General features: G+C 48.7%; 1 protein-coding gene across 1 annotated transcript; it reads right to left on the bottom strand.

The window, feature by feature from the left end:
- Positions 1-18,273: 18,273 nt before the first annotated feature.
- On the bottom strand, positions 18,274-25,668 carry NPEPL1 (aminopeptidase like 1). The gene is made up of 6 exons (XM_074317913.1): positions 25,350-25,668; positions 24,527-24,712; positions 23,896-24,066; positions 20,734-20,823; positions 20,181-20,262; positions 18,274-18,470 (listed from the first exon to the last, which is right to left on the bottom strand). The coding sequence occupies exons 1-6, from the start codon at positions 25,497-25,499 to the stop codon at positions 18,289-18,291; spliced, it is 861 nt and encodes a 286-aa protein (XP_074174014.1). The 5' UTR covers positions 25,500-25,668; the 3' UTR covers positions 18,274-18,288.
- Positions 25,669-27,013: the final 1,345 nt, after the last annotated feature.

A 27,013-nucleotide genomic window follows, 5' to 3' on the forward strand; every position in this document is an offset into this window, starting at 1 on the left:
GCTACACCTGATTTTCTCTGGGTACCATTTGCTTGGAGTGTCAATTTCCACCCTTTCACTTTGAGTCTATGCTTGTCCTTGTAGCTGAGATGTGTCTCTTGGAGACAGCATATGGTTGGGTTTAGTTTTTGATCCAATCTGCTACTCTGTGCCTTTTTATTGGTGAGTTCAGTCCATTTACATTTAGGGTGATTATTGATATGTGAGGATTTCCTGTCATTCTATCTTTAGTTTTCTGGTAAGGCTGTGTCTCCATTGTTTCTTTGCCTTTTTTGTTGTCTATTATTTCTGTGTGGTGGTATTCTATGATGTTTCCTCTGTTTCTTCTTTTATTTCAGTATATATTTCAATTCTGGATTTATTTTGAGTGGTTACCCTTAAGTTTATGTAAAAGAAAGTTTGATATTTAGAGTATTCCATTTTCTTCCTTTCTCCATTCCCATATTCCGTTCAGGCCTTTACTCTCCCCCTTTTTGAGTTTTGGTTGCCACAAATTGTCCCTGTTGATGGTGGTCGAATAGCCTCCTTTAGTATTTCTTGTAGTGCAGGTCGTGTATTAGAAAATTCCTCAGCTTCTGTATGTCTGGAAAGGTCTTTATTCCTCCTTCATATCTAAAGGATATCTTTGCTGGATATATTATTCTTGGCTCATGATTTCTCTCTTTCAATAGTTTGAATATTTGGTTCCACTCCTCCTGGCTTGTAGAGTTTCTGCTGAAAAATCTGATGATAATCTAATGGGCTTTCCTTTGTAAGTTACCGTCTTCTTTTCCCTGGCTGCCTTGAGGATTCTTTCTTTGTCGTTGATTTTAGACAGCTTCAATACAATGTGCCTTGGAGAAGGCCTGTTGGGATTGAGGTAACTAGGTGTTCTATTTGCTTCTTGGATTCGAGGGTCCAGTTCTGTCCACAAATTTGGGAAGTTCTCATCGACAATTTGTTTGAATATATTCTCTGTTCCCTTCTCTCTTTCTTCTCCTTCTGGTATGCCCATTATTCTTATATTGCTCTTTCTGATGGAGTCAGAAAGTTCTTGTAGAGTTCTTTCATTTCTTTTAAGTCTCAAGTCTCTTTCTTCTTCTATCTGTGTCATTTCCAGGTTTCTATCTTCGATGTCACTGATTCTTTCCTCCATCTGGTCAACTCTACTACCTAAGCTGGTTATTTCATTCTTAATTTCTTCTATTGAGTTCTTAATCTCCAGAAATTCTATTTGGTTCAAAGATTGAGTTTCTGAGTTCATTTAACTGCCTATCTGTGTTTTCTTGTATCTCGCAGAACTGCAATCTTGAATTCTCTGTCATTTAAGTCACATATTTCTGTATCTTTAAGTGCCTTCTCTGGAGATTTTTCACTTTCTTTCTGAGCTATCTTGTTGCCTTGGTTATTCATGGCGATTACTGGTTTACTATTTCTCTTCCTAGACATCTACAGGAGTGACTTCTGCAACAGGTTGATAGAAAGCGGTCTTTCTTTTGTTTGCCAGTACTTGTTGGTAGAATGTTTTATTATTTCTCCAACTGCAACTTATTTTTCTTCTCCCACACGGTAGTGCTATGTTTTCTCTGCACTATTCCAACTTCTCACACAATGGGGGGATTCCCTGGGAGACGGGCTTCTCCTCTGTTAATAGTTCGTCTAGGTCACAGGGCGCAGTGTCCGGTGGGTATGCGGAGAGCTTTTGATGTTCCAAAGCTCTTCCAGCTCCTGATTCAGAGCCCGTATGTTTCAGCAGTTCTGTTTACTCCTGCAGGGATCCGCCCAGATAGGCGGGGTCAGGGGCGGGGTGAGTTGTGAGAGGTGGCCCAGAGCAATGGCGGCGACCACCACCACAGCCGATCCTGCTTCCACAGCTCTCTCCCCTTTGCCGGAAATAGTTGGGCTGTGAATTTGTGTCTGCGGTACACAGTTCTCAAAATAGCAAATTTTCTGTTGTTTTGATCTGACACTGCTACTGTTTCGCTTCTAGCACCGGGCAGGTCGGCTAGTCTCAGTGCTTAAGGCTCCGTTCTCTGCTCGGCAGTGCGGCTTAAACTACCGTTTTCAGCCTTTTTCCCTCAGTCTTTTCTCCGAGGTCTCTGCCGTGAGCGTTGGGTTCAGCCGTGTTATATGCTGTCCCCTCAGCCCCGTGGGCCACAAGCGGAGCCCTAGCAGTCCGAGTTCTTCCCTCTCCCGCAGCTGCGGTAGTTCCGGGAAGCAGCGAGCTCGGCACACTGAGCGAGGTCTGCGTCCTGCGCCCGCGCACGGCTCTGTCTCCACGCACTTCTCCCTTTCCTCCTCCTCCCTCCACTCGCGCGAATCTCCCACCTGTAGGTGATTTCAGTCGGTAGTGGGCCTCTTCGTCTTGCCTGTCTGCTGTGCAGGGAGTCCTTTGTGGAGTTTTTGTTGTTCGATTCTTTGTCAATTCCAGGGGAGCTTTACAGAGGCTCACCTCACGCCGCCATTTTTCCGGAAGTCTCCTTTTAAATTTATTGAGAGTTGCTTTAGGGCCCACCACATGACCTATCTTGACAAATGACTCACGTGCTCCTGAAAAGAACGTGCATTCTACTGTTGTTGGCAGTACTGTTCACGTCTTCTCATCTTTGCTAACTTTCTGTCAACCTGTTTTATCAACTCTTGAGAGAAGAGTGTTGGAAACAGAAATTAACTCTGGGTTTGTCTATTTCTCCTTTGAAATCTGTCAGTTTTTGCTTCATGTATTTTGAAGCTCTATTACTTGATGCATAAACGTTTCAGTGATTAGGTCTTCCTGATGGGTCGTCCCTTTATAATTATGAAATGAAATGGTCCTCTTTACCCTTCTAATATTCCTTGCTTTGAAATCCACTCTGTCTTGTTTAATACAGCAGCTCCAGCTTTCTTTTGGTTTAGTGTTAGTATTGTTATCTTTTTCCATCCTTTTACTTGAAAGTTTTGAAGTGGGTTTCTTATCAGACAGCATCGAGTTGGGTATTATTTTTATATCCAATCTTCTTTTAACTGGTGCATCTAGACTATTTGCATTTTATGTGATAATTGATATGGTTGAGTTTAGTAAATTACCTTGTTGCATGTTTTATATGTCCCATTTATGTTTCATTTGCTTTTTACTTGTGTGTGTGTGTGTGTGTGTGTGTGTGTGTGGAGAGTTTCAGGGCCACAGCACAGGCAGGGAGTGGGAATGCAAGCAGTCCAGTGGTCTCCATGAATTGAACAGAATTTGGGATTCAGGGAGGCCAAGGTGGTGAGAATTTGCAAGTCAGAGCAGGGGAGAATAGAAAGCTGAACACAGAGAAAACATTAAACATCTGCAGAGGGTTCCCCTTGAGTCTGTAGCTGAGTGTTGATCATTGCATGTGTGAAAAAACTATCAAAATGGTAGGAAAAAACCACTGGAAAAAAACAAAAAAATAATTCCTGGAGCTCAAAGTAGGCCAAGAATCATCTGTATTCCCATGATTCCTGGTGGAAAGACCTCATAATGTGTGGGGCACAGAGCAGGGCTTCAGGGATCATTGTCATATCTGTTACTTGCTCTTTATTTCATTGGTTTCTGCTTTCATCTTTATTATTTCCTTTATTCTCTTACTTGGGCTTAATTTGCTCTTTCTTTTTCTAGCTTCTTAAATGGCAATTTATATTATTGATGTTTAAACCTTTCTCTCTTTTCCAATACAAATTAAAATCTATGAATACCCCTCTAAGCACTGCTTCAACTGCATCTGACAAATTTTATGTTGAATTTTCATTCACTTTGAAGTATTTCAAAATTTTCTTTGTGATTTCATCTTTGATCCATGTGTTATTTAAACATGCGTTGATAATGTTGTTGGAATCTTTTATGTTTAATTCTTTTGTCTAGTTTTACTACCAATTTCAGAGAGGAAGTATTAAAATCTGTCTGTGATTGTGGATTTTTCTATTCCTTTGGTTCTATCAAGTTTTTACTTCCTGCACTTGAAACTTTGATATTAGATGCATATACATTTATGGTTGTTATGTTTTTCTGATTGACTGTAAAATGTTTTCATCATTATTATGAAGTGTTTTATCATTATGAAATGTTCCTTCTATCTCTGGTAATATTTATTTTCTTGTAGTCTACAGTGTGTGGTATTAGTGCAACCATACCAACCTAATTGTGCTTACTGTTTGCATAAGTATATTTTTTATACCCTTTTACTTTTAACTTGTCTCTTTATGTTTTAACTGTTTCTTGTAGATTATATGTAGTTGGATCCTGCATAAATCTAACTGAACAATACGTGCCTTTCAATTAGTGTTTAGTCCATTTGTATTTTAATATGGTGATGGGTAAGTTCAAGTCCACCATTTGCTACTTGTTTTTAATGTCTTTTTTTTTTTTTTTTTTTTGCTTCTTTTTTTGCCTTCCCTTCAGATAACAGGAACATTTTAATATTTTTAATATTCCATTTTAACTCCTTGCTATCTCTTCAAATATGCATCCTTACACTTTGTTTTTAATGTTTGTTCCAGGGACTACATTATGCATTCTTTTTTCCCCAATTTTTTATCACGGTAAAATATACAAAGATAAAATTTACCACATAGTCATTTTTTAATGTACAGTTCAGTGGTATTAAATCCATTCGTAATGTGCTACTATCACCACCACCCGTTTCCAGAATTCTTTTCATTTTGTAAAACTGAAATTCTGTCTCCATTAAGCACTAATTCTCTCTTCTCCCCTTTCTCCTAGTACCTGTCAACCACCGTTCTACTTTCTGACTCTATGATTCTGACTACTCTAAGTACCTCCTGTCAGTGGAATCATATGGTATTTGTCTTTTTCTGGCAAGCTTAATTCATTTAGTATGACGTCCTCCAGATGCATGCGTGTTGCAGCATGTGTCAGAATTTCCTTTCTATTTAAACTGAATAACATTCCATTGTACATATAGACCACATTTTGCTTATCTGTTAACTATCAACGGACACTTGGATTGCTTCCACATTTTGTGAATAATGCTGTTATGAAATGGGTGTACAAATATCTCTTTGAGACCCTGTTTTCAATTCTTTTGGGTCTATACCTAGAAGTGGAATTGCTGGATAATATGGTAATTCTATTTTAACTTTGCTTGGAATCACCATACTGTTTTCCACAGAGGTTGTACCATTTTACATTCCCACCAACAGTGCACAAGAGTTCCTTCCAATTTCTCCACATTTGCACCAATCGTTTTACTTCCAGGGATTTTCCTATTTTTGATAGTGGTCACCCTAATGGGTCTGAGGTGGTATTTCATTGTAGTTTTGATTTGCGTTTCCCAAATGAGTGGTGGTGTTGAGCATTTTCATTTTCTTATTGGCCATTTGCATGTCTTCTTTGCCTAGTTTTGAATCAGGTTGTTTTGTTGAGTTTTATGAGTTCTCTACGTAGTCTGGATATTAAGTATCAGATACAGGTATGATTTGCAGATATTTTCTCCCATTCTATGGGTTGCTTTTCTACTCTGTGGATAGTGCTTTTTGCTGCATAAATTTTTTAAATTTTCATGAAGTTCATTTTATCTATTTTTTTTCTTTTGTTGCATGTGTCTTTGGTGTCATATCCAATGTCAGAAATTATTGCCAAATCCGATGTCATAAAGCTTTTGCCCTATGTTTTCTTCTTAGAGTTTAATACTTTTAGGTCTTTGATACATTTTGAGTTAGATTTTGTATGTAGTGTTAGGTAAGGGTCCCACTTCGTTCTTTTGCATATGGATATTGTTTTCCCAGCATCATTTGTTGAAAAGACTGTCCTTTCCCCATTGAATAGTCTTGACACCCTTGTCAAAAGTCATCTGACCATACATGCAAGAGTTTATTTATAGGCTCTTTATTCTAGTCCATTGATCTCTATTTCTCACTTTACGCCAGTGCTATACTGTGTTGACTAATGTAGTTTTATACTAAGTATGACAATCAGAAGTATGAGTCTCCTGGCTTTGTTTTCCTTTTTCAAAATTGTTTTGGCTATCTGAAGTCACTTGAGATTCCACATGAATTTTAGAATGGGTTTTTCTATTTTTGCAGAAAATGACAATGGGGTTTTCATAGAGATTCCATTGAATATGTTGATATATTTGGGTAATACTGACATCTCAACAATATTGTCTTTCAATCTATAAGCATGGGATGTGTTTCCATTTATTTATGTCATCTTTAATTTTTTTCAGCAATGTTTTGCAGTTTTTGTTGTACAATCTTTTACCTTCCTTGTAAAAATATTCCTAAATATTTTATTCTTTTTGATGACACTGTAAATAAAATTGTTTTCTTAATTTCCTTTTTGGACTGTTTATTATTATTAGTGTATAGAAATGCAACTGATTTCTGTGTGTTGACTTTGTATCCTGCTACTTTGCTGAATTCATTTATTAGTTCTAACAATTGTTTTGTGGAATCTTTAAGATTTTCTACATATAAGATCACATCATCTGTGAACACAGATAATTTTACTTTGTCCTTTCCAGTTTGGATGCCTTTTATTTCTTTTTCTTGCCTAACTTCTCTGGCTAGAACTTCTAGTACTAGGTTGAATAGAAATGGTGAAATTGGGCATCCTTGCTTTGCTCCTGATATTACAGGACAATTTGGTAGTCTTTCATCACTGAATATAACATTATTATCCATTCATCTGTTGATGAACACCTGAGTTGCTTTCACCTTTGGCTATTATGAAGAATGCTGCTATCTATGAACAAGAGTGTGGCACTGATTTTTAAAATTTAAATATCAAATATTTGTTGCTAATATATAGAAACACAACTGATTTTTGCATGTTGGCCTTGTAAGCCTTATATACTAATTTTATATTCTAGAGATTTTTTTGTAGATTCCAGTGGATCTTAGAATTTTCTATGTAGACAATCATGTCATCTGTGAATGAAGATAGTTTTATTTCCTCCTTGCCAATGAATGTTATTTCTTTTTCTTGTTTTATTACACTCATTAAGAATTCCAGCATGACAGTTGAGTGGAAGTGATGAGTAGATATCCTTACCTTGTTACTGACCATAGGGGAAATACTTTCAGCTGGGGAAGAACTACAGAAATATTAGCTGTAGTTGTTTTTTGTTTTTGTTTTTGTTTGTTTTTTGTTTTTCTAATAGATGCCCTTTACCAGGATAAGGAAGCACCCATTGTTCATAGTTTGCTGAGAATTTTTATCATAAATAAATGTTGAATTTTGTAAAGTACTTTTCCCTCGTCTATTGAAATATGATTTTTTTTCCTTTAGTCTATCAATATGGTGAATTGCATTAACTTGTAATGTTCAAACAGTCTTATATTCCCCGGATAAACCCCATGTGGTAAAAATGTCTTACCTTTTACATATTGCTGGATTTGACTTACTACTATTTTGTTGAGGATTTTTGTGTATATATTCATGAGATATGTTGATTATTAGGTGTGTTGTTTTTTTAATGTGTTTGGTTTTGATGTCTTGGTGATGCTGGCCTCATAAAATGAGTTGTAAAGTGTTCTCACCTTTTTTATTTTCTGGAAGAGCTTGGGTAGAATTCGTATTATTACTTCATTAAATGTTTGGTAGAGCTTGCCTTTGAAATAATCTGGGCCTGGAGTTTACTTTGTTCAAAGATTTTAAATAAAGAGTTCAATTTCTTTCTAAAGTATACTTAGGTTATCGTTTTATTCTTTAATTTTGGCATTTTAATTAATTTGTACACTTTATCTAAATTGTTGAATTTATGGCAGAGAGATAACTTTATTTTGCTTTTAATATCTGTAGCATCTGTAGTGATATCCCATCTTTCATTTCTGACATTTATAATGTGTCTTCTTATTTTGGTCAGTCTGCCTAGAGAATTATCAAGTGTATTGATCTTTTCAAATAACTAACTTTTGGGTTCACTTATTTTCTATTTCTGTTTTTAATTATACTAATTTCTGCTCTTATCTTTATTATGTCTTTCCTTCTGCTTTCTTTGGGTTTAATTTGATTTTTCTAGTTTCTAAAGTGGAATTTTAGATTATTTATTTGATACTTCCTCTTTGTTCCATAGGTTAATTACAGGTGTGTTATTTTCTAAATGTTTGTGGATTTTCCAGAGATTATTGATTTCTATTTTAAGTCCATTATGGTCAGAAAATATACAACCTGTAATTTTAATTCCTTTAAGATTTTAATTTTTATAGTCCCAGAATATGATTTTTTTTGGTGAATGCTCCACTTGCACTTGGAAAGAGTATATATGTTGTTATTGTTGGCTACAATGGTCCATCAATGCCAACAGGCCAAGCTGGCAGTTTGTTCAGGTCTGCCATATTCTTGCCGATTCCGTCTACTTATTATTCTGTTGATTACTAAGAACAAAGTGATGATGTCTGCAAATATAATTGTAGATTTGTCTATTTCTTTTAGTTTAGTCAGTTTTTGCCTCATGTCATTTGGTACTTTGTCCTTGGGGGAATCCATATTTAGGATTGTTATGTCTTCTTGGTGAATTGATTCTTTTATCATTATGTAATGGCTCTATTTATGCTTGGTAGTTTCTTTCTTCTGAAGTCTTCTTTGTCTGATACTAATATAGCCACTTCTGTTTTATTATGATTAGTATTGGTATATCTTTTTAATTTTAATCAATATGAGAAGCCGACAAACTTTTTTTTCTGTAAAAAGCAAGTAAATAGTTTAGGATTTGTGGCCACACATGGTCTCTGTCTCCTCTTCCTTTTCTTCCTCCTCTTTATAATCCTTATAAAATATTAAAAAACATTCTTTTTAAAACAGGTCATGGGCTGGATTTGGCCTGTGGGCCAGTTCGCTGGTCCCTATACAATTATATTTAAGGTGCATTTCTGATAGACATCTAATTGGGGTTTTTATTTTTTCAATCCAATGTGGTAATGTCTGTTTTTAATTGCTGTGTTTCGACCATTCAGATTTAATGCAATTGTTGCTCAAGTTGAATATAGGTCTACCATTTTATTAATTTTCTCTCTCTCTCTCATTTTTTTTTTTTCTCTGTTCACTTTTCTGCCTTTTTAAAAAACATTTCATTTATTTTGTCTTTTGGCTTTTTGGCTATATCTCTTTGTGTTACTTTTTAAGTTGTTGCTTTAGGGATATAAAAATCAAACTTTTCACAATCTATTTAGAGTTAATATTTAATCACTGCGTGTAAAACATAGAAGCTTCATAATCATATAATCAGCTTCCCTTTCTCTTAGTTCCTTTCTCTATGTTGTCATATGTATTACATCTACATACATTAAATCTCTCTGATAATGTTGTTTGCTTTTTAAAGTTATACATATTTCCATGACTGAAGAATGTCCCTGGACTGATCCCCAAAGCTCTCAGGACCACAACGGGGCCTGAGGCGAAAAAAGCCCATCAGGTGAAAGTCAGTAAGGACCCTTTCCATCCTTCAGGGGGTGCTGGCCTCCTGGCTACTCCTGCCCTCACACCCGTCCCCCTGCTCCACAGGTGCTGCTCCCAGGGCCATCAGGGGAAAGGCTGGCCTAGGTTTGGGGACCAGGGGACCAGGCAGCCCCTCCCCCTCTATCCTATTCACATGTGCAGTGACCCCCACCTGGGCCAGCGTTGTCCCCTTGCTGTGCCTGGCTCAGGGTGCAGGGCTCAGCCACTGCTTGCGTGATGACAGTATCTCACATGTGTGTGGGGCCTGGTACTTTTCCAAGGGCTTTGAAATGCATTATCTTGTCGGAGGCTCATTTGAGGCAAGGACTCGAAGCACACTGGAAAACAACTCATTTACTGACTCCTGAATGGGGCGGAAGCTGAATGCAGCATCTGTTTTTGCTGAATCTCAAACCAAAACAACCTTTTGTTAAAGAACAAACAAATAAACAAAAATGCTGAACATCAAGTCACCAGGGAACGCAGTCTGAGCGGAGGCTCTGGGCAAAGAATCACGCAGCAAATTCAGCTTCAACAAATGTGTTGGGGAAGGGGCTGCTGGGGTCCCAGATGCGCTCATGAGAGCCAGGGAGTGACGGTGCGAAGTCCTCCCTCTCATGGGGGGTGGGGGTCGGAGGTTAAGCAACAGCTCTGTTGTCCCTAGGCAGGGGAGTGGTGAGCCCCACATCTCAGCAACCTACCAGGGATGGCAAGTCCCCATGGCCTCCTCGTTCTGAGAACCAGGTGACAACTGTTTCCCTAAGCATCCATCAAACGCCTGTCCCAAGCAACCCGCTGATGTGGTCGCCTTGAGTGACCCTGTGTCTTCCCAGGCCTGCACATGCCCCCCAGCCTGTCGCAGGCTCTCCCCTGGTGTTGCCACCTCAGCTGACACAAACCTGACCTTTGGGGATGGGGTTCTTCTCTCAGGGCTGGACACCGGAGTTGAGGTCCCTTTCTCGGTGTGCTGCTGACCGCACCCCTGGTTCGTACAGCCTATTCCTACAGGCAACAGGACGTGGATTGGCTGGCCTGCAATGCCACGGTCTGGCTACAGCAGCTGAGGCCTGCTGAGACGCCTGTGACCAGCCCAGCGGCTGAGTGATAGGTGGTCCAGAAGGTGGCCAGGTTGTGACTAGAGCCAGGGCTGCAGCCGTGGGACCTGGAACTGGTCATCTATAATGACAGTCAGCCCCAGAGTCTGGGCTTCCTGGTGAGTTATGGGTGAGGCTCCCCCTGGGCTTTTCAGAACCTTCAGACCCCTTCTCACCCCTGCTCCCCACATCTGCCCTGCGTTCCCTCAGCTCCGGAAACACACAAAGACGGGTGGTTTACTCCATTACGTAAGCTGCTGGTGACAGCCAGAATCGAGGCTCCAAACCTGAAGAAGAATGGGGTCTACTGTCCTCCCACCTGCACACCGAGCCCTGGAGAAGCCACTGGCTCCTAGCAGGAAGCCGAGAATTCTTTCCACTGCTGGTACCCCCATCCCAAGAGAGCCATTTCCATTCTCTCGTCCCTGGTTCCTGTCTGCAGGGTAACGTGATCTGCTGCAGGCTGCCCTCCAACCCCAGACCCACGGATAGGAGGTCATGTGGACTGAGTGGCCGGTTCACTCCTGTCACCCACCTGGCTGAGCGCAGAGCTGCAGCCGCCTCTTCTGGGACAGGAGTATCAACACCCACCTGCCTCTCCCGTGTCGTAGGGCCCTATGTATCAGTGACGATGGTTGTGGCTAAGTTCAACCAGGCACTACCTGGGCATCGCCTGCTCTGTCATGTACACTGAGCTGCCCAGTGTGGGCCTCGTGCTCAGGCTTTGCATGGACACCCTGGTCCAGGACTTGGGCGAGCTGGGGCTGGAGCAGTGACTCTTTGCCAAACTTGTCTTGTACTGCTCCCCAGAAACCACGACCAAGAGGACCTGCCAGTGCCCACCTGCCCCCGCCGCCGGCCGCCCCCTTCCCCTGTTGCTGGGGCTCCAGCGGGGCCAGGGGAAGCAGCCGTCTCGTCCTAAAGCCCTTTGGTCATTGGGAAAGCAAGGCCTTTGGCTCACCCTGCAGTCCCCCTGACGCCGGGCATGCAGGCCAGGCCCTGAGCCTGCAGCTGCTCCCCAGCTGGGTCCCCGGCCCTAAGGCCACCTTCGTGCCCGCACAAGGGAGATTCAGTTCGTCCCCTGCTCCTTGACCCTGCATCCTGCAGCCTCCTGATGGGGGAAGCGGACAGTGCCAGCTGCCTAGAGAAGGAACTAGACCACCTCAGTGGCCTCAGGCTCCTCCGGGGCATCGCAGAGGGAAGCTGGCGAGAGCTGCTTATTGCAAGGCCATTAAGCAAGCTAATGACCCATGAAGGCTCCTGGCCTCTCCCGCCGCCCTGGTCGTGCCTCCCCTGGGCTCACAGAGCCCGTTACCCAGCGACTGCCTTGTGACCGCTGTTATTGTTCCTTAGCGTGTCAGGCCCTGGTTTTCCCAGTCAGGGCCGGGGTCTCGGAGCTGCTGCTTGCCTTTTCCGGCTGAGCCAAGACTGTGCACACAGCAGGCAGTTAATAAATATTTACTTGGGAGCAAGCCCAGAAAGAGTCACCTTGGTTTCCAAGGCTCGGGAAGGGACTTGGAAGTCTGGGGACACTTGGGCAGGGGTGAGGGAGTCAGAGGGCCAGGGGAGAGCCTGGGGACATGTGTCCTACAGCCATGTTCTCACCCTTCAGTCCCCAGCAGAGGGGGTATGGGCAGCTGCCTCTGCCAGGGGGTCCCGAGTCTCCGATCTCTTCCTCCGGACCCAGGCAGCTGCTGGCATGGAGCACGAGAGGGGACAAAGGCCTGTCTGCACTCTCATCCAAACTTGGGAAGCTGGCTCCCACACGGTCTGGGGCTTACCTCACCCGCCTCACCTGGGCCCCGGTGGCAGGGGTCTCCCTGAATCCTGGCTGAGTCCTGCCCTTCAGCCTGAGGATCATGCCCAGGGGGCCTTCAGCACCGAGGACACACACCTGACCCAGTATGACACTCGGGCTCATGATGCGCGTGGGGTAGGACAGCCTTCCCTGCAGACCCGGGCGCAAAGGCTGATGCTGCTGTGGGAGAAGGCGGCCCAGAGCCTCAGACCCATAGGCAGGCTTCAGGGTGGGAGAAAGAGTGAGACGGAGGCAAAGGTGGGATGTGGTACAGCCATATTTAATTCAACCGCCAGTGAATTCTAAGGGGCCAGAGCACAGAGTACTCCTCTTGCTCTATAAAATTGGGTCCTCGAAGCAAGTCACCTCCATCCTTTTAAAGGGGATGAGTTATCTGGAAACAGCGGCAGCCCTGGCTGGGGAACAGGCGTGGGCTCTCTGTAACGTGGATGTCATGTGTGCGGCCTGGGGCTGGAAACGGCATGGGCACCCACCTTGGCCACCAAGTGGAGACAGGAGGCCTGAGGGCCGCCAGGCCAAAGGTGTTGGGGCTACCATGCGTCCTGGGGCTCAAGGTCATGCGGAGGCCTCAGGAGAGAGGGGTAAGTGGATGCGGACCAGCCAGCAACACTTCCCCACCTGCGCCACCTGCGCCACCTGCCCCAGCCAGACACACCAGGCCCCAGGTCGGCTCCCCAGACCCACAGGACCTGGTGCCATAGAACCCTGAAACCTCCCACTGTCAGCGGTGTGATGGCCAAAGACCAGGGGACCCTGTCACTTGAGCAGTTTTGGGGACATCCAACGGAACTTCACCAAGCAGGGGAAGGAGGAAGAGGACGAGACGGTCTGCATGGGCCACAGCCAGGCTGCTGCACAGACCAGGCCGTGACCCCCGTGTCCCCAGGCTGCCCAGGGAACAGGCCCCACGTCCTCAGCCTGGCATGTAAACCTGTCACTATCTAGTCTTACTGACACTTTTGTTCTTGGCTCTCTCTGCTCCTCTATGGCACTATCTTCAATGATCCGCTTGAGTTCATGTGCACTGTTCCCAAACGCCCCTGCCGCATCACCAATCCCACCCCATTGGCAAGGACACCAGTAACCCCACTACCCCACCCTCCCTCCATGGGCATCTCCTGGGTAGACGGATCTAATGTGAGGCCACTAGAAACAGAGGCACCCTCCTGCCACCGAGGGAAATGTGATTTTCTATAAATGAGTTGAGAGTGGTCACACATTTTTACATTTTATAGGCTCCCAACTCTAATCGACAAGTTCATATTTTAAATTAACTGCAGGTCAGCACATGTAAAGATTCAGGTTTGAAATGCACTGAATGATTTTTTTTTTTTTGAACCTTTACAGATTACAGGGGACTTGAGTTTTAATGGAAAGTATTTTTAGATATAAACTGAGCTGCTTTCACAATTAAGTCGCGTGAAAATGACCCAGCTAGCACTACGGAACATAAGCTGTCTCTTTTGACCTAAACTGTGAGAAAGCACAGGATTATTTAAATGGAAAAATGGGGCCTTGGATCTGGAATCAAACCACTCGCAAAATGGCCCATACAGAAAACAGCTTGAGATGGTCGCTGGAATTATGACTCCCCGTCACCAGCCCAGCCTCCCTACCACGAGCACAACTGCCAAACTGCCACGGTAGCCCCACAGATGGTGTACGACACCGTAGCCTCCCAGGCCCTGTCCCCAGTTCTATTAAGGAAATGAACCCAAGAGTAACACTAGGTGCGATCTGCCTTTCTCACTGGGTTGACACCTGCACCGATGGAGCACAGCCACTGGGCTGGGGGTGCAGCACGGGGCCAGATGTGGTACCCAGTGACCTGGCAGCGCCTCGCCCCCTGTCCAGCCCTCCAGGAAAGGAAAGCACTGCCGATTTCACTTGAGTTTCCTTGCTGAAGCAGTAAAATTATTAGCTTTTAAAAATCTCAACCGTTGAGTACAGCCGCTGTCAATGTTCTGCGTGACGGAATGGAAGGTACTCGAAAAGCACAATGACTCCCTGACGCTCGTTGTTCAAGAACTGGGGAAGCTGGGGAAGCTGGGGAAGCTGGGGAACGGGCCTTTGAGTTGTGAGTTCATCCAGCTTCTCTTCTCATCAACGCCGTCCTTACTTGAAAGGGCGGCTGACACACGAGGGTTATTCAGACTTAGGTTTCTGGCAGCTATTTTCTCAACAATGAACAAAGTGAGCCTCTCACTTCCAGGAAAACAGCTACGTTATTTATTGCCAATGGCAAAATTTGAGCTTTCAAGCAAAACTCAGAACTTTGGAAAACTTGTATCTGCCTCCATGACAGCTTCCTAATACTCAATGACTTTTTAAATGAGATGGGTGGTGATATTAATGAATGTGATTTAAAAATATACTATATAAGGAAATGTGTCAACATTTGGAGGCTCTGCATAGCTCTGCAAGCAGTATTTTCCAACTGATCCATGCATGATATTACAAAATCATGCATTCAAGTACAAAAGTTCACTGACATTGTTTCAGATTCCACATTGTAACTAACCTGTCAGGAACCAGCACTTGTGGAGTTTTGGTGTGCTAGCAAAGAAGAACGTCCTCAGTTATCTGAGAAGTGTACTAAAATATTTCTTCCTTTTCCACTACAAAATGAGTGAGGCGAGATTTCCGTTTTATATTTCAACTAAAAGAACACATCACAATAGACTAAATGCGGAAGCAGACACGTAATCACAGCTAGCTTCTATTAAGGCAGACACTGGAGAGATCTGCCAAAGTGTGAAGCAACACCATTCTTCTCACTAGTTATTTTTCATTTTGGAAAATTAGTTATTTTCATAAAATTATGTCATTTACATTAACATGCAATGGGTTTATATTGCTATTTTTACATGAATTAATAAGTATCTTTAAAATTTCCAAGTTTTAACTTCCAGTCAGATAAATATCAACAGACATCACCTGTATAAACAAAATGTCTTCGGGACCAATACACTTAAGAGTGTAAAGTGTCCTGAGACTGATATATTTGAGGTCTGCAAGCTCACACTGATCCTGATTTGCCTTTCAAATCTTTGGAAATGGAGCTGTGATTGTTCCTGCAAAATTGGGAGCTGGGCCACCAGCAAAATGACTAATTCCCAGGAAGCACAGCTTCTCACTCTGACCCTCCATCAAAACCAACATCAAAACAAGCGTCCGACCAGTTCTACCAGCCAGAACTCAGCTGCCGCAGGGCAAGAGCTGCTGTCAAGAGTGGGGGAGCGGGGGGCGGGGTGGCCAGCACCAGGGGAGACAGTGGGGGTTCCTTGTCTGTGGGGAACTTAAAAATGGTAATAAACCGACTAAAAGTCAGTTTGCCTGTTGTCATCACTGGTAAATTATTCCTCCTGAAAAAAATACACTGTTGTTGGTTGAAGTGAGTCCTAATCATATAAATGAAACCTTCAAATTGCCTATTTTAATTACTTATCCTTTTAGAAACATTATTCTAATGGATGGTAATAAACGCCAGTTACACAACTGGCCCGACCCCCGCCTTCTCTCATTCTGAGGCCCCTTCCTAACAGCTGGAGCCGGAGTCCTGCTGGCTGGCTTTGAATGGAGTGGTGTCCACAGTGCCTGCCTGCAAACAGAGGACTCAAAGTAACCCCGAGCGTGTGGTGAGCCCAGGTCTCTTTGCTTCCCTCAGTCTATGAGAACACCTGCAGTTGTGTTTCAAACGTTTTTACTCCACAGACATTTGAAAGCCCCTAGAGGCAATCTCAACGAAAGGAAGTCACGGGCAATGTCTCGATTTCTGGGGTCTGTTGGGAAATGGAATTTTTAGCAGTCTCTGTCAAGCGATCCTGCAGCTAAAGACTTTTCCTGAGTGCGTATCCGTTGCTTCGCATGATAGAAACTCCTCAAAGTTAAAATTAATGATGTTTTTGGATCGACTATGAGTGAAGACAGACTGACAAATCTGGTACCTCTATCCAGTGAATATAAAGATGTAAAGATCAATTGTGATAAAATCATTGACAAATCTTCAGAAGGTAGGCCTGAAAACAAACGATAACGCTAACATTCATTACCACAACAGACCAATATGGAGGCATAAGATGTTTCTATTAAAAAACTTACATTAATGCTATTTACAAGTATGGATCAATTACTGTTTTCTTTATTTGTACTGTAATATTTAATTCCAAATTTGTACTGGCATAATATGTATGCAACTCAATATAAGAGAACGCTCTATCAGTTAATTCATATTGGTGTTTGTTTTTTTAAACCTTTGTTATTATTAGTTTCATTTCCTGATTAGTCCTGAAAATAATTTTATCGTTTAGAGGAGGAGGGATGTCAAAAAGATAGATAAGATCATCCACTGTAGCTACCAAATACACTAGACAGGCTGGAAGTACAGAAAATAGTACAATCCCTACCATAAATAGCAACTGACATTGGGGTTTAATGTCAGAGAGGCGACAGGGCGTGGTGGGACCTGCGGCAAACCGGAGTATGTGGAGGCTACGTTCCCAGGGGCAGCCACCACTCAGCGCCAGCAGGATGCTGCCAGGTGGGAACGCAGGCCCAGCATTGCCAGAGCTGTTGAGTTTACAAAAGGTCAAAAAATCCAGTCTTTTGTGAGAATTCTTCCTGTTCTTAAATGTTGGTAACTAATTCAAATTTTAAAATACCATTAGTGCCAACAAGACACATCTGTGAGCCACGCAGGCTACTAGTTTTCAGCGTGTATTCTGTATAAGCTTAGCACGTGCTTTCCCTTCTAAAACTTTCTCTCTGGGCTGGTTGCTTCTCTTCCGATTTCCTGCGGCACAAATTTCACGTATCAGCTCTTTCTGAGTCCCTCTCAGGTTTGCCCCTCGGAGCCCAGCTTGGTGCTCAGGGGCTGCTCCACACAAGTATGTGTGATGAGCAGATGAAGACTGGTACCACTGAAACAGGACCCGGTTGGGACCTCCACAAAAGAGGCCTCGCCTCTCCCTGCCCTAGAGCTAAACAATTGAAAACCCCCCTCCTTGCGGTTTGAGCTTGAAATGTCCCCCGTCCAGTTCCGTGCTTTAAATAATTACGCTGAAACTTGTGCTTGTCTATGATCACGATACCCCTTGTCCACTGATCACAATCTCGATGGCCTAGCATTCCTTCCAGGTCACTGTCATGACTGCTCCTGGTTGATGACCACGTTGGAGCCACACCGCCTGAGGGAAAACTCCATGCAGACCCTGGACATATCACGTAGGCTCTGAAGGAATGTCCAGATTTCCCCTTAAATATCCCAGGCTGGTCTGAGAATGTGAAGGCAGTGTTTGGAGGTGTCAACCCGCTGCCTTCTCAGACCACCGGTGCTCTGATAATAAACGCTTATTCTATGACCCAACTCCTGGGTGGCTCTATTGGCTGAGCAGCGCGGGCAGCAGGAGCCCCGGATTCGTTTAGCCTCCGGTTTCACCATCACTCCTATTCCTGGTACCAACAGAGTTCCTGGTGCTGGGTATGGAGGAGGGCAGGCCGCTCAGAGGCAGACCAATGAAGCGGGCACAGACGGGCATCCTTAAGGACCTGTCCTCCTGAGACATGGGACTTCAAAGGCCACCCATAGGAGAGGCTTCTGGGACTGCAGCCTCACAGCCATGCTCCCAGGCAGCTTGCTTTGGGTCCAAGTTCCCCTTACTTTACCCCAGATGCCTGCTTTCTGAGTGGTCTGTGCGGACCACGCCCGAACATTGTCTCCCCAGAAACCAGGATAGCCGTGGTTCCTTGAACCCTGCCTCCCTGGGTTCTGTTTTCCTGCCCTTTCATCATTTCGGCGGCTTTTTTCTAGATCTTATCCAGCTTTTTTGTTTTCTAGATGCTTCCAGCTTTTTTCACCCCATTTGAAGGGTGAAATTGTCTCCCTCTCAGGAGGGGAATCAGCCCCATTGATTCTCTTCCTGAACTCTGTGACCCAGAGGTATGCCCCAGCTCCGAGCGCCCAGGAACCTGGCCGCCTTCCTCCAACACCTGAGAGCTCAGGAGGCTGCCCAGAGCCCTGCACCCCAGGACCTCACCTTCCCTTTGATGCTGAGACCCCCGGTGTCGTAGACGATCCCTTTGCCCACCCACGCAATGGTCTGGGTGGCTCCATCTGGGGTGTGGCTGAGGACTGCCAGAGCTGGGGGGTGGAGGGCAGCTTTGCCAACGCCATAGATCCCTAAGGGAAGCACAGGTAGGGGTCTGTTAGGCTCGGGTTGCACTGAGCAAAGGACTCTCAGCAGCCCCCCAGAAACACCAGCTTCCCCCCACCCCCCAGGAAATGTCATCTGGCTTTGGGCAATTTCTCCTGGAGAGCTGAGCTATCCAAGCTCAAGCTCCCAGCCCCCTTTCTTGCCCCCCCCCACCAGCGGGGGGATGAGGAATGCAAATTAGTTCCAAAGCTCTGGGACTGTAAATGCATTCTATGTGAAGCATTGTTAGGCAAGAAAACCCACTGAGAAAAAAATATTGTATCATTCCCAGAAAGAAATGAACAGGATTGCAGAATGAAATGATTTTTGGATAATGCTTCAAGGTCGCCCCAGCCCACGCTCGCTCTCCCTTCCCTGAACCCTCCGTGTACTCAGAAGTGCATCACCCTCTCCAAGCTCACTCCAGCCACAGCCTCACTGTTCATTTTATGCCCCATCTTCTCAAGAAAAGCATGGCCTGCTGTGGCAGAGTCCATGTCCCAGGTTCCCCAATAACTGAACTGAACAGTAATCACAGCAACCAAAACAAGAGCCAATAATGGCTGCCTGACCAACTCCTACTGATCCTGTAAGACCCACTGCAAAGGATGCCTCCTCTGGGAAGCCTTCCCTGGCAGGACTGGCCTCTCCTTCCACTTGTAATTGGTTTGTGTGTCTGTGGCAGGCTCCTCTAAGATGGCCCCTGATCAGGGCATTCATATTCATGACCATACAGACTCCCTGTAAGTGTGGGCGGGACCCTATGACTCAGCTCTTCTGGATAAGGCAGAAGTGATGAGATACCACTTCCAAGATTAGGTTCCAAAAATGACCTTGCCTCTACCTTGCTCGCTTGCTTTTTCTCGCTCTCACTCAGAGACCTCACCCCAGGGATGCAGCTACCACACGTTGTGAGCCACTGAAGGAGCGGCCCACATGACAAAGGATAGCCTGTGGGCGCCTGAGGCCTGCTGGCAGCACATGAGTGAGCCTTGCCGGGAGCACAGCACCGGCCCCTGGCGAGCCTTCAGATGGCTGCAGCCCAGATCAACACCTCGATGGCAGCCTGGGCCCGGCACCCAGCTAAGCCAGGCCTGACTCCCCACCCACAGAACTATGGTATTATGAGTGTGCGTGGCTTTGAGCGGCTGCCTGCTGGGGTCAATTGTTTTGCAGCCATGGATAACACATACAATGACCCTCCCCCACCAGTCTGAAAGCACGTTGCCCCAGTTGTCAATGTACCTCCAGTGTCCAGGGAGTGTAATCAGGGAATGTGCAGGGTATGACGGCTTTGCCATGAGAGTATCTTAGGGGAAAGTATTCCTGATAGAGACAGCCTAGTACACGGCTCTGATACGGACATAAACTTGTGTATTCGAGGAACAGAAAGTCCCTGCTGAGGTGGCCCACAGAGCCAGGACAGCAGCACGTGAGGAGGCAGGAGAGGGAGCGGGTTGGGGAAGGACTTGGATTCTACGGCTTCCAAATGTGAATCAGAATCTGAACCACTGCCTCCTTTCTCCCCCAGAGACAGTCTGCTTCCCAGGATCTGGTCTCGGGGTTGGACACTAACCAGTTTCTTTCAGGATGAAGCTTGGGACAACACACAGTGTGGCCCACTGCCTTTCTGCCACCCAAGGTACCCTGGACTGTGCCCTGAGGCCATGACCTGCAAGGACCAGGCTCCCACTCACCTCCAAATCCTCTTGTCTTCAGCTCCTCATCCCGGATGATGGTTGGGGCGATCCCCAGATCTTTTCCAACTTTCTTAATCTCCTGGATGTGTTCATGGAAAAAACAACACCACAAGGACACGTGAAGAAGGCTTAAATTGAGGCGAGGCCCCGGCTCCGGGCCAGCGATGAGCCGAGGGCTGCACGGCAGGAGAGGGACCAGGTTTGCGAGCCAGCGGCTCCGACTCCCTTGGCTTTGAGTGTGATTAAACCCAGGAGAGAAGGCTCGGCCTCCAAACTCTGCAATTTCCTGCAGCTCAGGGCTGGAGTCCTGCAGAGGGGCCTTCACGGGGGGCTCTGGCCTGCTCTACCCTTGGCCGAGGCCTGATGGCCCCTTGGAGCTGGGTGGACAGCAGGCCTTTGTCCACACAGCCCCAGGCTGCCCCATACAAGGGGCAGAGGCTATGAACACTGGCCCCCTCCCACCCCCACCTTTCCTCTGACCCTCCTTGGGGTCTATGACACTTCTTCCATCCTGGTCCCACCCGCTGGCAGGACCCCCAGAGCCACGCACCTCGAGGAAAGTGTCTGTATTCATCTCATTGCAGGGTGTGTCCACAATGCGGGCGGCCAGCCGTATGCCTTCTGTGGCACTTGCTAAGCACTAGAAAACAAACCACAGGCTGTCACTGGGGTCCTGGGACCCGGTGGGAGGGGGCTGCCCTCCTCAGCTGTTCCCCACCAGAGGCACACATCGCCTGGGGGAGGTTGTGGGACTGCTGACAGGACAGTGAGGGGCAGGTGGAGGGGGAAGCAAGAGTCACACCTCCTGCTCTCACTCTCTGGGGACTGAGACCCACAGTGACCTACAGAAGTTTGCACCCCGCCGCCAGAATTTTAGTGACCCTTCAGCCTGCCGTCCCGACCTGGTATAAGTGGGCCCACCTTACTTTCCAAGCCTCACCTCCTGCTGCTCTCTTCCCAGCGGCAGGTGGCCCTTGTGCCTGGCCCAGGAGACGTCCTTGGCACTCCTACCTCTGGCCTCTGCCCAAATCCCCACACCCCCTCTCAGGGGGAGGTGCTGCCTCTATGAGGACTGAGTGCCTGAGTCTCCGCAGACCCACACGTATTGGGAGGCCTTTGGCAGGTCATGAGGGTGGGGCCCCATAACGGGACCAGCGTCCTCACAAGAGGAAGAGACCAGAGCACTCTCTCCGCCCTGTGAGGACACAGCGAGAAGGTGGCCGTCTGAAAGCCACGGAGAGAGCCCTCACCAGAACCCACCCGATCTCGGACTTCCAGCCTCTGGCACTGTGAGCAGTAAATGTCTGTTGCCTAAGCCACCCACCTATGGGGTTTTCTTAGGGCGGCCTAAGCTGACCAGTCCACCCTCCCTTCTCCTGTCGCCAAGATCCCAGCCATCCTTTGAGGCACTTCTCCAAGGCCATATCCTCCAGGTCTCCGGACCCTCCCAAGGGAGTAAAAGCACTCTGCATTCTGAGCCACTGGCCCACTGGCCAGGTAGCCGCCCTCCGGCTTGTCAGGGGCATTTTTCTGACTTGAGCCCCATGTGAGCGTGTCATAGACCCCGACCACCCTGGTTTATCTGGTCATCTGAGATGACACTGCTCTAGGCACAGGGCACGAGGGAGAAAACGGGCAGACCCTGCCTCGTGCACCTCACACTTCAACCCGGCACCCAGAAGGGAGCAGGAGCCTGTTGCCGGCCACCACGGGTGCTTTGGAAAAGGGCACATGCACGCTTGCAGACTCATCCCAGAAACTGGCTGCCCCACCCCCCACCCCCGGCTTTTCTGCAAGGAACTGCCATCCTATTTTTGCTTCAGCCCTGACCTGGAAGTTTACTGCCTTCTCGTTTGTCTCTGCCCCACCACCTACCCCCAAGCTTCAGACAGGCTGGCCCTGCTGCTCTTCCCAGCCCACGGGGAAGAGGTGACATTAAGAGAAAAGTGGCACAGGTTTAGCAGGGGTGCAGACAGCACCAAGTTGATCATCACTTCTTCTGGTCCCACGGTGTCAGGGAGGGCAGCTCTGGGTCGATGACACCAGCCCCGCCACCTCCCAGGCCCTGTCCAATTGCTGCGACAGCTCTGCCTGTCCCGAGGCAATTAAACCCCAACGCCTCAAAGAAAGAGACGCAGGACTTGACAGCTCGGATATGAAATGTGCCCGTGGGGTCCCGCCACCTGTCAGCGGGCTCTACCCTGGAAGGGCAAGGGTCCCCAGCTGTGGGTGTCACAGAGACCCGTTGCTCATCTCTGACGCAGCCCAGGGCCGCTGCCTGGGAAGTGTGTCAGTGCCCTGAGACTTATCTCGACGGAGGCCAGGTGCTTGCCACGCTGACCTCCAGTGAACACGCTCCCCGACCCAGCTCGTGCGGGTTCGAGGGCAGAGAGTGTGTGGGAGCCGGAGGAGGCTCCCAAGGTCCCATCACCACCGCAGAGCCATGCGGCCTTGGGGAAGAGCTTGTGCCTCGTCACACCTGTTTCCTCATCACAAAAGCAGGATCACTCATTCATTCCATCCATGCTTATGTGAGCACCTACTTTGTACCAGACTCCATGCTAGACTCAGAATCCAAAGACACCCCAGGGAATGAAGTCCAGCAGAGATCACAACACACCCTTCCATCCAATGCTAGAGAAGGGTGACAGGCCGCAGGGATCTGGAGGGGACCAGGATGTAGATGGGGGCTGAGGAGGGCCCCATGGTGAAGAAAAGGCCACACGGGTGTCAGAACCTCATGTGCCCATGATCTAAGAGCCAGCGGCCATGGTTAAAACTTGGCTCTGCCCCTTACTGACGTGGCCCAGAAAGTCACTCAATGTCTCTGAGCCTCAGTTTGCTCAAGTCTAAAATGGGAATAATAATAATAAGAAGACCCACCTCACAGGGCAGCTGTGAGAATTAAGTAAACGGGTCCATGAGTGTACACACGTGCGCTCACACCAGGGCCTGATACCCGACAAGCACTCGGAAAACGCTGGCCCTCACTTCGTCAGGCAATGGGAAGGGGGAACTACAGGAAGGGCCTCTGGAGGCAGCAAGACCAGCTCAGCGGCGTCTGCAGGGCCCAAGAAAGCAGTGGGTGTGGGTGGGGCAGCTGGAAGCAGTGGCCCAGTGCTGGGACCAGGTCCCTGCCCTCTGGGAGCTCCCATTCCAGCATGGGGCACAGGAGCCAAACAAAGATGTACAGTGTCGGCTGGGGATGGCACTCAGCTGGCAGAGAGCCTGACGGTGTGGAAAGGGCCATGTCAGCCGGGAGGGCCAGGTCTCCCTGGGGAAGGGATGTGGGCAGAAGCCAGAAGGGAACCTGACATTCGCTCCATAAAAGGACTTCTAAACTGGAAATCACTTCCGGCCTTGCCTCAAAAGGGTTATTCTGAGGAGCAAATGAAATAACGTGTAAAAGTTCGCCATAAGGGGAACATAATATATATACGGATGGGATTATTAGCATTAAAACATGAAAGCGCCTGGCACTACTTAGGTACTCAATAAACACTGGCTGAACAGAACCGAATCCTGACAACAAAGACCACCCTGAGGGAGAGGGAGCATGCAGCCCAGTTTGGAAAGGCCTCTGGGGCCTTCTCAGGAATTACAGCAGCCATCTCGTCTTCCCCAACACGGGAGAGGGAGCCTTCCAGACACCCCTCCTGGCGGCCCAGCTCATGGGGGCCCTGGGACACGGTCTGAACGTCCAGACACCCACTTGCAAAGTGGACACTTCCACAGGCCCGTTGTCTTGTCCCACCAGGAAAAACTCCACAGTGACCGTCTTCTTCTCTGGGCGCCGCGAAGCCCCTGAGCGGTGGGTGAACAGAGGGAAGGCGCGGGCCAGGGCACAGGCGGAGGCGAAGGCGTCAGCCCGCTCACAGACCATCTGCAGCACAGAGAAGCAGAGTTGTGAGGAGAGGTGCAGGGGGCAGGACACAGGGCCCACCCGGGTGCTGCGATTGGAAGTGCTGGGGCTCACAGCTGGGTCAGAGGCCACCATGACAATTTGGACACAGAAGCCCCAACCAAACCATCACTCCGGGGGCCTTCCCCCAAACCACTGTCTCGCGACGTAAGAAAACACTGGCCACCAAGACAGGAAAGCAGGACATGGAGGGATGAACAGTAGACCCGTCTGGGTCTGAGTCTCAGATTTGCCACCAAAACTGATCTGGGAAGGCTTAGTCTCTCTGACCTCAGTTTCCCCGTCTGTAAAGCAGGGGTTACAACGTCAGGTGTGGCAGCCAGTGAGCTACTATGGGCCAGAGTGCTCTGCGGTCACCATGGCTGAGCTAGGGAGATACAAGGGCCCTGCTGGAGGAGCCTCTTCTCTGGGAGGCACTCACCACAATGCAACGATGAGTTCCGGGCGGCAGGCAGGTCCGCACAAGTCGGGTGACGAAGTGCGCGGCCGAGGGGCTGTTGTGCCGGCTCACCCGGGAGGGCAGGGCGGCCACGGTCGCATAGTTCAGGTAGAGGGGACAGCTGTCCGTGGGGTTGGGGTTGAGCGTGCTTAGAGCGGCCTGCCAGAGCTGGATCAGAAGGGGAGAGACAAAGACAGACACCAGACTTCAGACAGTCCGCATGCCAGGAGCCTGGTCACTGTGTGTGGACACTTGCATTGTTAAAGGGCACTTTTGCAGCTTCCCCGAGGGCCCCACCACCCATAATTAAGATGTCACATCTCACTAGAGCTAAGTGTGTCTGTGTCTGTAGGCACAATTCCACCCTTGTGGGGTTAAGCAGGTGGGATTTATTAAAAAGCCAATCTGGGGGCTGCTTTGCTTCAAACGCTGGAAACCCACATGGGGGGACCCAGCCAGGTGCCACTGAAAGGGGGGCAGGTGGGCACTGCCAAGGGGTCAGGCCCGCCGGCAGGGCTGCCAGGGTACGGCCCCTCGAGGCAGTTCTTCCGAGGCGGTCACATCTGCCAAGTCTCCCAGGAGCGCGGCCCGGGCGCGGGCGGGGCTGGGCGGGAGCCTGCTCTGCTGGTTGTAACGAGGCGGGCGGCCCGGGCCTGGGAGGCCGGCCTGGCCTTGCGCGCCCCGGCGGCGGGCGGGGGGCTCGGGGCGGCCGAGGCGGGGCCTCCGCGGCCTCCCCGCCGGCCCGACCCCGCCCGTCCTCCGCTCGCCGGCGGGGCGGCGCATGGCGGCGGCGCGGCCCGCTCACCTCCTCGGTGACCCGGGGCTGCAGCTTCCCGCGGACGTGGCTCCAGGGCACGCGGTGCAGGTGGTGCAGCTGCCCGAGCAGCAGCAGCGGCCGGCTCTGCGGGTCCGCGTCCCCGGCGCTCGCCTGGAACTGCAGCCCCACGTTCGCCATCTTCGCCGGCCCGCGCCCCTCGCCCCGGACGCCGCGCCCGCTCCGCTCGGGCTCCCGCTCCGGCCGGGCCTCGGCGCCGCCCCGGCCCTGCCCGGCTGCCCGGCCCCGCCTCCCCCGCCGCTCCGGGCCGCTCGCGAGACGTGCAGGGCCCGCCCGGGGCGCGAGGGGGCGCGAGGGGCGGAGGGCAGGGCCGGCCGGGCGGCCCGACCGAGCAGGCCCCAAAGTCCCGGGCAGGCCCCGACCCACAGGCCTTGACCCTGGGTAGGCTCCAAACTCTGAGCAGGCCCCAAACTCCAGGCAGGCCCCAAACTCTGGGCAGGCCCTGACCTACAAGCCTTGACCCTGGGTAGGCTCCAAACTCTGTACAGGCCCCAAACTCTGGGCAGGCCCCCAAGTGGGTCCTGCCCTCAAAAGAAGGAAACACAGCTCTCCAGACAGCCTTCCTGCCACGAGGCCCTGGCCAGCAGGCCACCAGCAGACCCCTGAGTAGGCTCAGGCCAACCTCAAGTCCACCCCAGCAGTTCCCACCAGTCCAGAGTCTAGATGAGCTGTAAGTAGGCGTGGCCTCAACGGGAGCAGGTCCCCTAGTGGTCTCTGAGCAGCTTGTGGCAGTTGTCAGGGACCCCACACTGGCAGGGCTGCCTGACCACACCAGCAGCCTCTGTCAGGTTTGGATTGGCATAGTGTGTTAGGGATTTATGCCAGCTCCAAGTTGTATAAGGCCCCACTGCCTGGCATGCTGGGTAGTGTCAAGTCTCTTCCTTGACATTTCTCAGACCCCTACTCTTTGCCAGGCACTGCCCTGGAAGTGAGAGTTGTGTCAGGGACATGGGTTCCCATCCAGGTTGCTGCTTCTGGGATGGCCACTTACAAATCCAGGCATCGCCTTAATGGGTGGGCGACCCTTCCCCAGCCCACCCCTTTGCAGGGTCATCTGGCAACAGCGTGAGCAAGCTGCCCCTGCAGCCTCCCAGGCCACTTAGGGAGAGAGAAGTGTGGCCGGAAAGTGTCAGGGACATTTGGCGGATGGTGGGTATGCCATTGGCGAGGCTCCTGGCTCCTGCTGTGGCTCAGATAGAAGGTTCAGGGAGTGATGACCCAGTCGTGGAAGCTCTACCCAAGAGTCATTTAAAAAGAAAATCTGTTATCCCATCCTGTCCACGGCCCAATTGTTCTAGGGCCTTTGGCTGACACCCCTCTCTGTTACCTCTAGCTATTTCCATGCACCGCTCCTCTCACTGAGTTTCCTCTTCACGACCAATCTTTAAAATAGCAAAGCCAACTCCCCAGTGTGGCATCCAAGGCTTCCAGCCCCACCTCCCTGCACATCTCCCCCACTCCCTGGCTTGCAAAGTAGCCACAAGCCACTTTCATCTTCCCTGTCGCCTCCCTCCCTCCGAAGTTTTGAGCCCTGGTCCTTGGAAACACCCACTAGGTGAAGAGCGTTGGCATTCTGAAAGCAGGGCTTCTTGCCTGCTTTTTTCTCTCGTACATGGCACAGAGCAGGTGCTCAG

This window comes from Rhinolophus sinicus, linkage group LG13, assembly GCF_036562045.2.
Source record: "Rhinolophus sinicus isolate RSC01 linkage group LG13, ASM3656204v1, whole genome shotgun sequence".
In the NCBI taxonomy this organism is placed as follows: Eukaryota; Metazoa; Chordata; class Mammalia; order Chiroptera; family Rhinolophidae; genus Rhinolophus; species Rhinolophus sinicus.